Source organism: Mesoplodon bidens (assembly GCF_964165515.1).
Source record: "Mesoplodon bidens genome assembly, chromosome: 7".
In the NCBI taxonomy this organism is placed as follows: domain Eukaryota; kingdom Metazoa; phylum Chordata; class Mammalia; order Artiodactyla; family Ziphiidae; genus Mesoplodon; species Mesoplodon bidens.
In genome coordinates, this window is record NC_138164.1 from 24,097,111 (window position 1) to 24,113,328 (window position 16,218).

Below are 16,218 nucleotides of genomic sequence, written 5' to 3' on the forward strand. Positions count from 1 at the left end.
TATGCCTCTTTGGTACCACCTCTGTCCATTTCTGTCTACGCCAAGCTATGCCACAATAATCTTTTCTGTTCATCTCTTCTTAAATGCCATGACCCCTTCCAGCTCCCTCAAAAGACTTCATGGCTTCCAAGTTTCACATCATGCCTTCCAAAAACCAGTTTTGGAATATCTCAGACTATATTTCTATTTTGAGTCCTTTCCTGTACCCAAACCCAATCCTCCATTTCTTCTTAGGCTGAATTGTAGGAGGGCGTGTCTTTCTCATATATATTATGTGTGGAAGATTGTGCTTCAGATAAGCTCGACCCTGCACAAAATGAAATTTGAAATCCTATTTTCTCAGAAAGTCTCTTCCCACTTCGTTGAAACTGACTACCCCTGAATTTATGTGGCCTGTATATAATTTCCACTGGTTTCCCCACAATAAGGATTCACATGTGCTCCATACCCACTATTATTTTACCAGTGTCACATTAACAGAATTTTATGATAGTTGATATACATTTTTCTGGATTTTTCCCAATATTTTTCATATTGTTAATTGTTATTGTTTTCTGTCCTAAACTGTGAATGATGTATGACACAGTATATCAGTATTTTCTCAAATGCCCTTTCTTCTTTTTCCAACTATTAACACTTTTATTTGTCAAGATCTCTTCGTCCAATAACTCTTTCTCACATCCCATAGGCCAGATGAGGTGCCTTTTGTTCCTATACTACTATGGTTTTTGGCATGTTTCATCATGACTTTCTGTCCTTTGTCTGCCTCCCTTAGACTGATATCACGAAGGGCGGAGACTGGGTCATTCATCTTTGTATCCCAGTACCGGTCATATGGTTGATCTTCAGTAAATGTGTAATAAATGTTAAAGTGTACACAATAACATCAAATGTTGATCATGCAAAATGTAATTGGCCCCATTTCACCTTCAAGAATATATCAGATGAAGTATGGTCAGTAGAAATGGTAGAAGTTGAAAAGTCAGTTGTTTTGAAAAAACTATGTTTGTAGCCAGTTTTTTTAATATATTGGTACATATTAAATGTTCTTAAACATATATACTTTTTCCTTCATTGTGTCATCTGTTTTCTAAAAAGCTTGAAAAACAATTTGGCACTTGTTAAAAGCATCAGTAATAAGAAAAGTACCTGTAAGTTTTTTGATACTCAAAAAATGAGAGTGAGTTTATCAGACTTCCACTTGCTGGTATGTCAAAGATTAGTTACTTCCTTGGCAAAATAGGTTTTATAGTAAAGATGACTACCTTAAAAGCTGTTACATACTCACCATATCTTTCTGCCATCCTAATATTTTGCAGATGATCAATCTGGTCAACCCCCATTTTGTACATCCTATCAAAATGAAGACACATCAAATGTTTTGAAGAATGGCAGCAACCATGATGAGCTTAGACAGGAAGCCCAGGAACATTTTTCCCAGATAGACTCTAGCATCCAGAAAAAGGCCTTTAAAACAGTAGTATCTACTGAACAGAAGTGTAACCTTGATATCACCTTTGAGTCTGTGCCTAATTTGAATGACTTTAACCGAAGAGTAAACTCTGATGCCGAATGTAATCAGCATTGTGCTGAATTATACACCAATCAGATATCTACTGAAACTGAATTGGCTATGGAAGTTGAAAAGAATTCTTTGTCTCCAAGTGTGCAGAATGAATCTCGATTACAGCCTGCTCAGTCTGATATACCAATAACTCCATTTGCTTCCCTTGGTGGTGAAGCTAACAATGCGAACTTAATTCTCTCTGGAAAAACTTCTCAGCTTTTATCCCAAAATATTCCATTAACTGGAAAGCCATCTAAAAAAGGTCAGTTTTGTGAAAGTTCTGACGATACAAGAAGACTTACAACTAATTTCCATGGTTCCAAGTCACCGGATTCTAGAGAAATTCACCAGAGTAAAATTGAAATTAATAATGTGTTACCAGTTGCATCACAGCAACTTTCAGATTGCCAAAATAATTCTTCACTTCAAAGTAAAATATTACCTGTGTCTGTTGAAGGTTCGGGTTTAACTGTATCTGAACAAAAAGTGGAAATTCACCTTGGAGATACAGTATCTTCAATTAAACAACCGTCTAATGATTCATCATCTGTTGAGTTAAATCATACAGATCATGAACCTCAGCCCTCCAAGTCTGAGAAAGTTGCTTTGGGTTCACAAGAGCCTTCATCTTCTGTAAAAGAAGATGGAGATAGTATTTTTCTCGCTTTAGGTGAAAATAACTGTGAGGAAGTTACACTGATACCCCCAGAAGCTAATCCTATAGAAGATATACATTCTCTTCCTTCAGAATCTGTGTGTTCTTCAATGAGGGATTCTCACCCTGAGTCCCAGAATACTAGTGATAAACCTGCTGGCAACAAGTCAACAGAGATAGATGCATCAAATATAGTCTCTCTCAAAATTATCATCAGTGATGATCCATTTGTTTCCTCAGATTCTGAACTTAACACTGCTGTTTCTAGTATCAGTGGAGAAAACTTGCCAACTATAATTTTGTCTTCTCCTTCTAAATCACCTGCCAGAAATGCAGAATTAGTTAAATGCCTGTCTTCAGAGGAAACCACAGGTGCTATCTCATCTGCTGAAGGAATTGGGGATTCAGCCTCAATGGAACAGAGCCTTTTAGCACTCAAACCTGAAGACTCTACAGTAAACAACACTCAGAATGAAGACAGCATTGCTTTTTCAGCCAATGTTACACCATGTGTTTCCAAGGATGGAGGATACATACAGTTAATGCCAGCTACAAGCACAACTTTTGGCAATTCAAATAACATTCTGATAGCTACTTGTGTAACTGATCCAACAGCCTTAGGAACAACTGTCAGTCAGTCAAATGTGGTGGTGTTGCCTGGAAATTCTGCACCTATGACTGCTCAACCACCACCTCAGTTACAGACACCCCCAAGGTCAAACAGTCTATTTGCTGTCAACCAAACTATGTCACCCAGCTTTTCACAAGGTAACTTTAGAACATATTGAAGTTCATTTCTCTGGAATGGGATCTAATTTCTTGTGTGTGCTGTTATTGACTAGAAGGTAATAAATCATGGATGAGATTATAAAAGATTCAGAAATGTGTGATTATGCTTTCTCTTTACAGAATTAATTCAATCAAATTTTTTTTTAATCTGCTAAGCTATGGAATTCAGTGGTTTCATTTCTTATTTCTTTTTCTTTCCATAGTTACTTCTCAATCCATGGTTAATCTATCAATACAAGAAAAAGGGGGGAGACAAATTCATCAAATAGCCATATACCTACTAAAACCCAGTGTTGTGGGAGATTTTTCTTAGTTATTATAGTCTTAGTTTTCAAGGAATTTATTACCTATTTGGAAAGACTTTCAAGACACAACTTGAATTTCTCCCTGCATAATACCCTTTGTAATTTCTCACTATCTTCCACATTTGAAAATTGATCCCTGTCTTTAGAATTCTTTGTTTATAGGAGCACTTGTGGCATTTATTATATGCCATTTTATGTGTAGTTAGTGACTGAGATGCCTGTCATAGTGGTCATTCCTTTTTTTTTTTTTTTTTTTTAGCGGTATGCGGGCCTCTCACTGTTGTGGCCTCTCCTGCTGCGGAGCGCAGGCTCAGCGGCCATGGCTCACGGAACCCAGCCGCTCTGTGGCATGTGGGATATTCCCGGACCGTGGCGCAAACCCGTGTCCCCTGCATCGGCAGGCGGACTCTCAACCGCCGCGCCACCAGGGAAGCCCCATAGTGGTCATTCTTGATTATATGTTCCTTGAAGGTGGAGTTTATGGCACATTCATCTACACTTCCTTAGATATTGATTCCCAAGCTCCTTTCCCCTCTTTCTTTTTTTACATTTAGGCATACAATTAGATTAAATATCAGCAATTAAGTATTAAGCCTGATGGATCTATTTCAAGTGCTGTTTAAAATAAGATAAAGGAGGGATCAGAATTGGTAGAAAAGGTGGAACTTGAGCTGAAGCTTAGAGAAATAAGGTAGTATTTGGAGTAAAAGGAAGGGAATCTTAAGCAGCACAAGGATAGGTAGGTATTTGAGAGACTGAGGTGGGTGTTCAGGAAAGTGAGGAAATCAGCCTTACAGGAGAAGTTAATGAATTTATTAGGAAAAGATTCATTTACAGGGCAGGGTTAAATTATGGTAGCCATAGACTATATTGTTGACTTCTCCATGTAAACATTGTATTTTCTCCCACAGTTTTGACTGGTTGCTCACTTATCTGGACCCTTTCTGACAAATACCACTGAGATAATATAGTTTGGGGTTGTGAGTAAGTCTTAGACTGTCAGTATTCAGTTTGGACCATTATTTTCTGGTAAAAGATTCAGACTTGAAACCTGCACTACCAATTTTTTGATCAATTTCACTATTCTTTCTAGAGGAATCAAGGTACAACTAAAATGTGATCTGGCTGTAGAGTCTTATGCTTACTCATGATGTTTACCTTGACTAATTGCCATAAGAATAATATTCAGCTTGACTTTTTCTTAATTTGTTAGCCTTGCTGTTGTCCCTAAATTAATTTTTTAAAGGAGAGTAGATTATATGAAAAACTGATTATAATTATATAGTATTTATTTCAAATTAATAATTACTGGGGCTTCCCTGGTGGCGCAGTGGTTAAGAATCCGCCAGCCAATGCATGAGACGTGGGTTCGAGCCCTGGTCCAGGAAGATCCCACATGCTGCAGACCAACTAAACCCATGCGCCACAACTACTGAGCCCACATGCCACAACTACTGAAGCCTGCACTCACTAGGGCCCGTGCTCCACAACAAGAGAAGCCACCACAATGAGAAGCCCGTGCACTGCAACGAAGAATAGCCCCTGCTAGCCGCAACTAGAGAAAAGCCTGCGCTCAGCAACGAAGACCCAAGCAGACATAAATAAATAAATCAACAAATAAATAAATTTATTTATTTTTAAAAAACACAAAACCTTTAAAAATAATAATAATAATAATTACTTTGATGTCTTGTGTTTATTGCATTTTATTGAGAATTGTTGGTTGGTTTTTTTTTTTTTAGGATCTGCCATTATAATTGCTTCTCCAGTCCAACCTGTACTTCAGGGAATGGTGGGAATGATCCCTGTATCTGTGGTTGGACAGAATGGAAATACCTTTTCTGCTCCTCCTCGGCAGGTGAGATTTATGAACTGAAAATGGCTCAGTGCCGCTTTTCAAACAAAGTATAATTAATGGCTTCTTCTCGTCCAGGTCCTTCATATGCCTTTGGCAGCACCTGTTTGCAATAGAAGTATCCCTCAATTCCCTATCCCTCCAAAATCTCTGAAAACTCAGGGACTAAGAAACAAGCCTTGTACAGGTACATTTTTAAGTTCATTCATGTCAGCTTTATGTGTGTGTACTCCTTTGCAGCAATATGACGGTATTTTTTTTTTATTTTTTGGAATGCCAATAACTTTTCTAACAGGTGGTTGTCCAACCTTTGCTTAAAGTTTTTTGCAGTGATTTTAAGAAAAAGACAAATGGAACAAAATAGAGTTTAGAAAAAGACCGTGTATTTATAGCAACTTATACATAGTAGAGGTAATGTCAGAAGTCAGAACGGATAGGATGGTTTGTTTAGTAAATGAAATCTATTGGCTATTATATATATTACAGGGAAAAAATAGATCTCTTCCTCACAACATATATAAAGGTATGAACTCCAAGATGATTAACACCTGAAAGTGAAAAGCAAAACAAATAATGAAAGAAAATGTAAGAGAATATCCAGATGATGCTGGGATAAAAGATTGCTTTTGATAAATGAAAAGATTTGATAATGCTGACTACTCCAAAATTAAAGATTTAGTTCAGTAAAAGACAACATATACAAAGTAACACGAGATTTTCATTCATGAATGAAAATATTGATGAATGTTGTGGTGAGTTCTCAAACTTCTCTACCTCAGACTTCTCCATCTTCATGGGTGACAAAATGCCCATGTTGTTAACCTAACAACACCCTAACCCTCAGAACTGTTGACCCCTTTCATTTCTAAGTCTTTAATCTTCACTTCAGCCAACCTGTCCCATAGCTTTACCTTTAATTTTTCACTACTTGTTATTAGACCTATATAATTTTTAACGGTCAATAACCTCTCTCAAAATACTCGCATTTTGGTATATCCACTGAATCTCTCTTCAACCAGTGAGAGCCCCTATTACTTGAATCCTTACCTTTACCTGAATTTTCACTTCCTTTCTGCATTCATTTCCTTCCCTATCCAGGCTAAACCCCACAATCCACCACATCAGCCACTTTTCCCAGTACTCTTAAACGCCTTCATATTCACATTCTTCTACCATATCCACTTAATACCCTCTAGCCCTGGGTCTGTCCAGCCACCCATTTCTCTGCCTTTACACCTGGGCTTCTTAGCATTGCTTTAGAAGTGTTCCCATTCAATAACACCTAAAAGTTTCTCACCCTCACTGCCACTTAGCAATTATTTTAAATGTCTACCTATCTTCTTTCTCTCCCATTCCTCCTTAATACTATTTCAGACCTCCAAAGGTCTTCTCAGATCTATCCAGTCACCACTTTCCTCACTCTAGGCCAATGATTTTGATTTTTATTGGTAGTAAACTCCATTTTCTCACATTACTCCCATTTAACATGTACCTGTTCATCTAAAATCATTCTTCCCTTTTCCCTTCTTAGAGGAATGATTATCTCATTCTTTCTAAGGTTAACGCAGGCTACCTTCTCTCTTCTGTGTATCTTCAACTTTTCTTTTTTGGCTTCTTCGCTCTGTGGCTGTCCAACTATGGCTACAAGGATCATTCCCATCATTCCTTAAGGTTTTTCACATCTGCCAGCCCTTTATCTCCGACCCCTCTTATTTCCCATTACTTCTTCATCCATATTATTGTCCTTTCTCATGTTTCCACTAAAACTGTTTCAAGTCACCAGTGGCCTCCTAATGCTGCCATATGCATTGGACGTTTTCCATTCTTACCTTACTTTACTTCCTTCTAACAGTTAATACTATCGGTGGCTTCTAGAACTGCTATGCTCCTCCCGTTCTAATTTTATGTAACTTAAGATCCACATACTCTACATATCTAAGTCTCACCTCTTCTTCTTGAAAAACCTCTTCTGCCTACCTTTCCCTCTTGGTTAATGTCACCATTTATTCCTCATTTACTGTTCATGTCCATGCGAATGCCCATTACTGTCTCTAAGACCTTCATCATCTCCTACTGTGAATATTTATAGCAATCTAACTAGAATTTCTATTTCCAGTTTTCTTTCTTCTCTAGTTCATCTTCTACACTGCTGCTAGAGTGACTTTCTAAAACAAATCTATTCATGCATCAACCCTATTTAAAACTCTTAAGGATTCTCTGTAAAACCTTTTGCATAATACCCAAGGTCCTACACGATATCATCTTTGCTTTTGTTTCCGGCTTCATATCTTGCTGCCCTTCTACATAAACTCATAAGTCCATGGAAATTAAAATATGTCTATTAAAACTCCAGAGCATGTGCTCTGAGTGACATAGGCTTACAAACATGACAGTTAAATGGGCAGAATTTTTAAATAGGCATAATATAGTGTTTTCTTTAAGTAACTTTTTGGATCTAAGTAGTACCCTTAAATGCTACATTGAGCATACTAATTTGTAAATCCAAAGACTAGATTCATATTTGCCTGAAGTTAAACCAAGTCATTTGCTCCATATTTATATTTCCTCAGTAACATGAATGAGTGATCGTCTCGTGTATATTACAAAGCTGCTTTTTTAGACCCAGTATGTGAAAGTATTTCATTTGTACATTAGCTATAGCTTAAATTTTTCTCATGGTGTCTGATACTGTGGTCTGTTCTGTTTTCTTTCAGAGAAATATACTTTCAGGAATGTTTTTCTTTTCTAATTAACTTAACTTATAATTCCAGGAAAACAGGTAAATAATTTGGTGGATTCATCAAGTCACTTAGTTGGATGTCATGTACAACGGTGAGCATAAAAGTAGTTTCTATCATAGAGTATTTGAATGCTCAAGTTAAAAGCATAAAGAATTTCTTTATGTTGCTAAGAAAATTTTTTTTTTCTTGTAGAACTGAAGTTCCTGACAAGAATATGGCCACAGATCTTGGGAAAAAATTGGAAGAAATAACAGTTCCCTTCTCAGTAGAAAGTATAGTTCCAACTAGCAAAACCTTTGAAAGCCACAGGCGTGTGCTCTGTTTTGATAGTACTGCTTCTCCTGTGGTGAATACACAGGGGACAAATCATAAGACGGTGTCCCAAAACAAAGAAAGGAATGACATTTCATTTTCTAGTCTTGACTCACCCATTGTTTCCTCCACCTTAAAACCCCCTTCTAATAATGCTCTCAAAAGAGAGAGAGAGAAACCTCCTGTGCCTAAGATTTTATCTAAATCAGAAACTGCCATTAGCCGACATACCATAAAAGAAACTCAGTCAGAAAAGAAAGTTTCACCAACAGAAACTATACTTGAATCTTTCCATAAAGCAACAGCTAATAAGGAGAATGAACTATGCAGTGATGTGGAAAGGCAGAAAAATCCAGAAACTTCAAAACTGTCTAATGGGCAGCAAACTGGGGGTGTACGGAATGAGAAAACTATAGCTTCACTGCAAGAGCTAACCAGAAAACAAGGCACATCCTCAAACAGTAAAAATGTCGTTTCAGTAGGTGCACCTGTGAAGGATTTAAAACAAGAACAAACCAAGTCTGCCAGTTCTTTGATTAACCCGCTCACCAAGCATACCACAGAAATGTTACAAGATATTCAGTGGCATAGCCCAGTAAATAGACTTGCTGATAGTACTGATTTATCTGTACCCCGGACATCTGGCTCAGGAGCAGGGGAAAAACATAAAGAAGAACCTACAGATGTTATCAAGGTCCCTTCTAGTAGACGTTATGGTGAAGACAGTAGCACACCCAAAGTAATGGTCCCTCCTGTCACCCCAGACTTGCCTGCCTGCAGCCCTGCCAGTGAAACAGGGAGCGAAAACAGTGTAAACATGGCTGCCCATACATTAATGATTCTCTCCAGAGCAGCCATCTCTAGGACTACTTCAACTACTCCTCTAAAAGACAATACACAACAATTTAGAGCATCTTCAAGGAGCACCACAAAAAAGCGGAAAATCGAGGAATTAGATGAGCGTGAACGACACTCCCGTACTTCTAATAAAAGTCTTGCAAATTCATCAATACCAATGAAAAAGAAGAAAATTAAGGCAAGTTTGAAAGTCTTAATTTCAAAAACACACCTTGCCCTTCCTTCAGTGCTCAGATTAAAGATCTCATCATTTTTTGCCATAGCTACCTACCTGAACATTTTGGTCAAGGTAGCTTTGAATTTTGGTTGACAAAATACATTCTCTAGCAGTATCTCTCAGCCAGTGTGGTACTCAGCAGTTATCTAGATGAAACATAGCATTTTCAAAACAGTTGCTAAGGCATGTATTTATAAACATCTGCCTTGGGAAAAGGAGGTTTTTGTTTCTGACATGGTAGGTCCCAAGGTTTGGCGGGGAGAATGACATAACACATGAAAAATTGGGAAGCCATTATTGTGTATGGAATTACCAAGTGAAAACTCCTTTGCAACTCCTCTATCTTAGGTTTTTTCCACATGTCCTACCAGCTCTTCCATAGATTCTAATATAAGTTAATGTGTTGGAGCAGTATAAAAATTGAATTTACCTGTTCCTTCTTTAACCAAGGTTATCTGTAGGAAAGTAATGTAGGATTATTATTGATAAAGCCATTTTTCCTAAATCTGTTTAGCCATTTAGTAAGTGGATTGAATAGAAAGGTTTAAAATGTCATAGAGGAAGTATTGTGTCAGGGAAAGAATCTTGGCTCTGCTGCCTTGCAAGCCTGGGTTGAATCCTGCATCTCCTGCTTATTGGTTCTTGACTATTGTTAAGCCCATAACATCTGAGTCTGAGCTGCATCATTTGACATGAGGTTACCACACATCTTACCCAATGGCTGTGAGGACTAAATGTAGTGTTTGTAAAGTGCCTAGAGTATGTTAAATGTTTGGAACTAGAAAAGTACCTGTTAACTCTTAAAATCTTAGTAAAGCTTTCTAAAGTTTACAGTTGAGCAATAATGACCACCTTATAAAAAGCATGTTCTCTCTTGTCTCATTCAACATTCATACACTGAATTTGTATAATGTCTTGTGCTCTAAAATAATGAAATATCATTGAAGTATATTTTATTAACCTTGGATTTATAAAAATTGTCTCTATTTCTCTGTATAACTAAAATGCTAATGAACTAAACTGTTTTGGCAAAAAGTTTGGTAGTATATGAAAGTACCTGATATGAGGGTCTATGTGACTTACTAAGAAAGCTAGCTTTTTGGCCTTGTTTGAGTTCAATATGTTAACTTAGGTTTATTTTTTCTTTCTTTCTTTCTTTCTTTTTTTTTTTTTTTTTTTTTTTTGACAGAAAAAGAAGCTACCCAGTTCATTTCCAGCTGGAATGGATGTGGACAAATTTTTGTTATCATTGCATTATGATGAGTAAATATTCTGAACATATAAGAACAGTAGCTATTTAAAACTACTATTCCTTAAACTATGAGTGTAGGGAATGAGATACTGACAGAATCTGAAAGCATGACCTGCACTTTCATTGTACTGAAATTTCACTTTATTTCTAAATCATGCTGTTTCTAAAGCAGCTTCCTAGTTTGTAAATAGCTTTACCTTGGTATATTTTTATTGTGGAAAAAGCATTTGCAGAAATGTGAGTAAAGCCAATCTGCAAAACTGTATATCTTTGACAATTGTATATTGTAAATACTGTGTAAATCTTGTTGAAATAGAGCTTAAATCAACCTAATGTTCTTACATTGTATTTTTTGGCTTCTTATGATCTCTAATTCTGAGGCTTATTCATCTGGAATAGTTTCTCACTTTGAGTGGGAAAAGTATACTTTTCCTTATAAATTGCCTTCAGTAGTTGTCCCACAAGATACCTGAAGACATAGCCACTAATTAGTACAAGAGTGTTAATGCTTTCAAATGGTAACAAAGTAACCAGAAATTAACAATTCGGGTTTTTTTCTAGAGTGAGTACTTTGCCGCCCCTTCTTATAATTGCAGTAGAGATAATGTTCCTAAAATTGTACACTTTATTTCTTCTGGTTGTTCTGGTCTCTTTGTTTTAAAGAGAGAATTTTGTAAACCATTTGAGTGTTCTGATCTTTTGTTTATAACTTTTAAGATCTTTTACATAACTTTAAGCATTTAGACTGTTGAGCCATAAAAAGTTTGGTTATGTAGTAGTTGAGATTTCTTGGTATGTATATACTTTTCCCCTAAATACTGGGGATTTAAAGAACTGCACTAATTCATAGAACTTTTTATGTAGTAGAGACCAGTGCACATTTAATTTAAATCTTGTGTTCTATGTTAAAGCTTGTATGCAGGATTATCTTCTGTTGTCCTTTTAGAAAGCCATGTCCATCATAAGATGTAAAAAGAGAAATCGTAGTTTTCTATTTTAATTTAGTTTCTCCTAAAATGGGCTGTGTTACACTCGGATATAGTACATTTTCTCTGTACCCCTTAAAGTATTAGAGAGTTTCTCTCAGAAAGTCCTTAAGGAGAATGAAAGAGGTGCCTTCTCTGTATTAGACTCACACACATCAGTCAAGTTGAAGAATTGGTTTAAACCTTTAAATGAGTACAGAAATTATAATTCGTACCAATTGTGCCTAGATATTAAAGTATGTTCTCTTAAGTGCTTTCTGTTTTGTTAAATATCAGTATACTAAGGGTTTTTTCTGCAGGTGTATATATTTATGAGTCATTTTCCTCAAACATTTTTTTTTTTAATACTGGACCTTTAAAAAACTAAATCCATCCTACTCTTACACTACATTTCTCAATGTGGAAATCACGTCTTACTAGCTGAACCTTACTGCAGAAATTTGTGTTGTAATAAATTTTTATGATGTGGCAGTGGTCTGTTCCTAAGGAACCAGGAATTAGTACAGTTAATGTTTATTTAACTCAGCTTGATACTGTACTACAGTTAGGTTTGAATAAATATTTTCATTAACTTCAAAAGTTTGAATTCCTTCATACTGGCAATCATTCTCTTTTAGATACTTTGAAGAAATTCCTTTGCAAGTCAGTTCTTGTTTTTAGAAGTTTACATAATGCTGAAAATTATAGATTTTCTTCTCATTCAGTTAATTTGTATGTACTAAGAATTCATATACAAATAAAATAAGCTCACTTTCTTCGGGACTCTTAGTTCACTAGCCAGGAGCCACTAGATATAGTCCAAAGACAACTTGTATTTGGAGCTTTCATTTATGTTCAAGGACAAAACCATAGTCCCCATTTTATCCTAAAAGTCCCAATGTGCTAGACTTAATTATTGTACCCGGTAATCTATTTTAACAGTCAGATGCCCAGTTGACTACATTTCGGGGTTAAAGTATACCACAGACAACTTGTGGCTACTTTTGTAACTACATGTAAGGATCCATGCACTGTTTATTTTTGGACATTACTTAGTGCAGCGGTCCCCAACCGTTTTGGCACTAGGGACCAGTTTCATGGAAGACAGTTTTTCCACAGAAGGGGCCAGGATGGTTCAGGGTTCAGGCGGTAATGTGAGCGATGGGGAGCGGCCCATGAAGCTTCGCTCACTCGCCTGCTGCTCACCTCCTGCTGGGTGGCCCGGTTCCTAACAGGCAATGGATTGGTACTAGTCCACGGCCCAGGGGTTGGGGACCCCTGACTTAGTGTACTCAGTTGTATGCCAAATTTGAGAAGTCTTGTAATTAAAATATTTGATTAGTTTAGCCCTGGATATTGTTGGAACCCTTTAGTAAGTATGTTGAAATTTTACATGAGTAAAGCATCCATCAGCATTCAGCCAAAGGCTCGATGTCATGACTATTAGGAATACCAAGATTAAGCTTTGATAAGGAGTAATTTCAAAAGCATGGTGCTATATATTCTACATTCATCATTTTTCAAGCCACCATCTTTCAGCCTCAGGCTTAACTTATTGAAATTATATATCAAATTTTGACCCTGGTAGTATGCATTCTCTTTTAATAGACTTTCCTATTTTTATAAGTATTGGTTAACATATTTGCATACTTTACTCGTCTTTTTTCCCTAAATTATTTTTTCTATATAATTGAACTTAAACTGTAAATATAACTTCCTAATGTTTTTTTTACTTCAAATAATATCAGGCATTATCCAGTTTTTAGCTATTATTTTAAAAAAACTAGCAGTGAACCTGTTTGTAAATAAATATTTTTGTTGTCAATTATTTCCTTAGGAGTTGCTTTAGAGAGTAGAATTACCAAGTCAAAATTCAGTGTACATTTTTTTAAGGACCTCAATACATTTTGCCAAATTTCTTCTGGGAAATTACTTCAATTAATATTCCTGCCAGGAAATTGTCCTTTCTTCCATAGCATATGCTTATACCTTACCAGAGATATATTCAACTGTATCATTCTGGTTTCTATTGGTTTTTTATTTCTTGATTTGTTGAAATTAGGATAAGCTCCTAATCCATATATAATTTGGTTTGATACCTGGTGTGAAGAAAGAATCAGTACATTTTTTCCCTAAATATTTAACCACTTGACTCATAAAACTGCTTAAAATAAGGTTTCTCTCCTCATACACATTTATGTATAATGTCTCTCTTATCCGCTACTGATTCCTAATCTTTTTTATTTACAATTCTAAAATCCAAAATGTTCACAACCAATTTTTTCCCTTAAGTTGAGCATCAAAACTTATTTCAAGGCAAAACCTGACCTGATTTGACATGAGGCTACATTAGTCTTTATCTCATTTGGTATGACTATTCATATTTTGCTGGAAAAATAGCAATGTGCTTAATTAGTGTACCGTTTCAGATTCAACTGGGGTATATGATATATACATTCTGTTACTTTTTAAAAATCCTAAATATTCTGAACTATGAAACCCAGCTAACCAGAGAGGTATAAAATCAAAGGTTTGGGACCTATATTAAATTTATACACATATACATGCACTACATAGTACAGTGTATAGATTATTTTGTGCCATTGATGAAAACATTGTAGCTTTATGTCCATTATAACTTTTCTGATTTTTTTCAGGTATTTGTCTCTTTTAAGCTTCTGGATTTACTTTAGAATCACTTGTATTTTTTCCAAGTTAAAATTCTATTGGAATATCCATTTGAAATACATTAACCCTATGACTTACCTGATACTGAAAAGCTAATGGTAACATGGTATATATCCATAATTTTGTAGTTACCCCTATCCTCACAAATGTCTTATTAAACTGGGTATTTTGTTGTTTGTTGCTATTTTTAGGGAAGTCTGCATTCCATTGTTTTAACTGATTATTGCTTTTTTGTTAATGTAAAATTTTTATGGAAGGATAAAATAGAAAAGTGCAGAAACTATTATTATACAGTTCAATGAATTTTCTAAAAGTACACAAATCCACTTAATCACCCAGATCAAGACTACAAATGGTACCCTAGAATCCCCTCATGCTTCCTTCTAGTAACTAACTGCTAATCCCAAGGATAATTATTCTGACCTCTAGAGCCATCGTTTCAGCCTTTTTTAACTTTGCATAAATAGATTTATGCAGTATATAGTCTTTTTTAACTTCTTTTGCACAAAGTTGTGAGAACCATTCATGTTGTATATAATTCAGTTGTCATTCTCAGTGTTGTGTTTTTTCATTGTATTTATCCACAATTTATTGTACCACAGTTAATCTATTTTACAGTTGAACATTTAGATTATTTTCAGTTTGGGGCTATTATGAATAGAACTGCTGTGAATATTCTTGTACATGTTTTTTTGGTGAATGTATTACACTTTTCACTTGGATATATATTTAGGAGTGGAGTGGCTGGGTCATCGGGTTTCATATACCCAACCTTATTCAGATTTTTCAGTTTTCCAGAGTGGCTGTACCAAATCATATGACTATCAACAGCGTAAAGAGAGTTCCAATTGTTCTACATCATTGTCAGTACTTGATATTTTTGTTATAGCCATCTTGGTATCACATTGTGGTTTTGATTTGCTTTTTCCTGATAAAGTTGAAAACCATTTCAAATGCTTTTTGGCCATTCAGGTTGCCTCCTTTGGTGTAGTATCTGTTTATCTCTTTGCCCATTTTTGTATTGGGTTGTCTGCCTTTTTCTTATTGATATGTTGCTGTTCTTTCTGTATTCTAGATTTAAGTTCTTTCTCAGATGGATATCTAATATCTGAATATTTTACCATTTTTTCTTCTAGAAGTTTTTTTCAGCCTTTTGTATTTTGATCACTTATCCACCTGTATTGGATTTTCCATCTGAATGTCCAATTAACTCAGAACCATTTATTGAGAAACACTGTCCGTTCCAAAATTCGTTGCACTGTTACTGCCGTCATAAGCTGGTAAACTGAATATGTGTGGGTTTGCTCCTGGACTCCTGATTTGTTCCATTGATCTATTTTTCTAAAGATGTGCCAGTAACACATCTAAAGTACTATAGGAAATCTATTTTATGTTTTATTTTCTAATTAGGCCCCTTACTGAATGGACTTTATTAGAGGTAATGACTTTCCTGATGCTTATTTTTTATTTACTAAAGATATATCGTCTTGAAATAATTATTTTCCAGTTTCTTTTTACTACACTGATAGTATTTCCAGTATAACTAATAATGATCAAGATAGGCTTTCTCATCTTATTCTTTATTTTAATAGAGATGTTAAGTATAATTTTGGCTTTTGTTTGTAGCGTTTTAAGTATATCGGGAGTTCCCTAGTGTCCTAGTGGTTAGGATTTCGGACTTTCACTGCCATGGCCCGGGTTCAGTCCCTGGTCAGAGAACTGAGATTCTGCAAGCTGTGCAGTGCAGCCAAAAAAAAAAAAAAAAAGTAAAAAGAAAATTTATATCAGGAGTATTTGTTCAACCTAATTGGATGCTCTTCTAACATCAATTAAACTGTTTTCATTAAATCCATGAATTTCTTTTTATATTAATAACCCTAATATTGTGTACTTTGCAATCTTAATGATTCTTTAAATATAATTAAATTTGATTTGTCCACTTTTTATTTAAATGTTTACTTCTAGTGAGATTGGTCTCAAGCTTGTTCCAATTTTTTAAATGAACTTGAAACTT

The 16,218-nt window shown here is 35.6% G+C and overlaps 1 protein-coding gene across 1 annotated transcript in view; it reads left to right on the top strand.

Moving 5' to 3' along the window:
• The window catches only part of NPAT (nuclear protein, coactivator of histone transcription), a 52,933-nt gene extending 42,054 nt beyond the window's left edge, over positions 1-10,879 (top strand). Inside the window, exons 13-18 of the mRNA XM_081239673.1 lie at positions 1,320-2,990; positions 5,059-5,174; positions 5,250-5,358; positions 7,943-8,003; positions 8,105-9,260; positions 10,489-10,879. Coding sequence (XP_081095799.1) covers positions 1,320-2,990; positions 5,059-5,174; positions 5,250-5,358; positions 7,943-8,003; positions 8,105-9,260; positions 10,489-10,566 — 3,191 coding nt within the window. The 3' untranslated portion in view covers positions 10,567-10,879. The remainder of the gene's footprint in view (positions 1-1,319; positions 2,991-5,058; positions 5,175-5,249; positions 5,359-7,942; positions 8,004-8,104; positions 9,261-10,488) is intronic.
• The last annotated feature ends 5,339 nt before the right edge of the window (positions 10,880-16,218 follow it).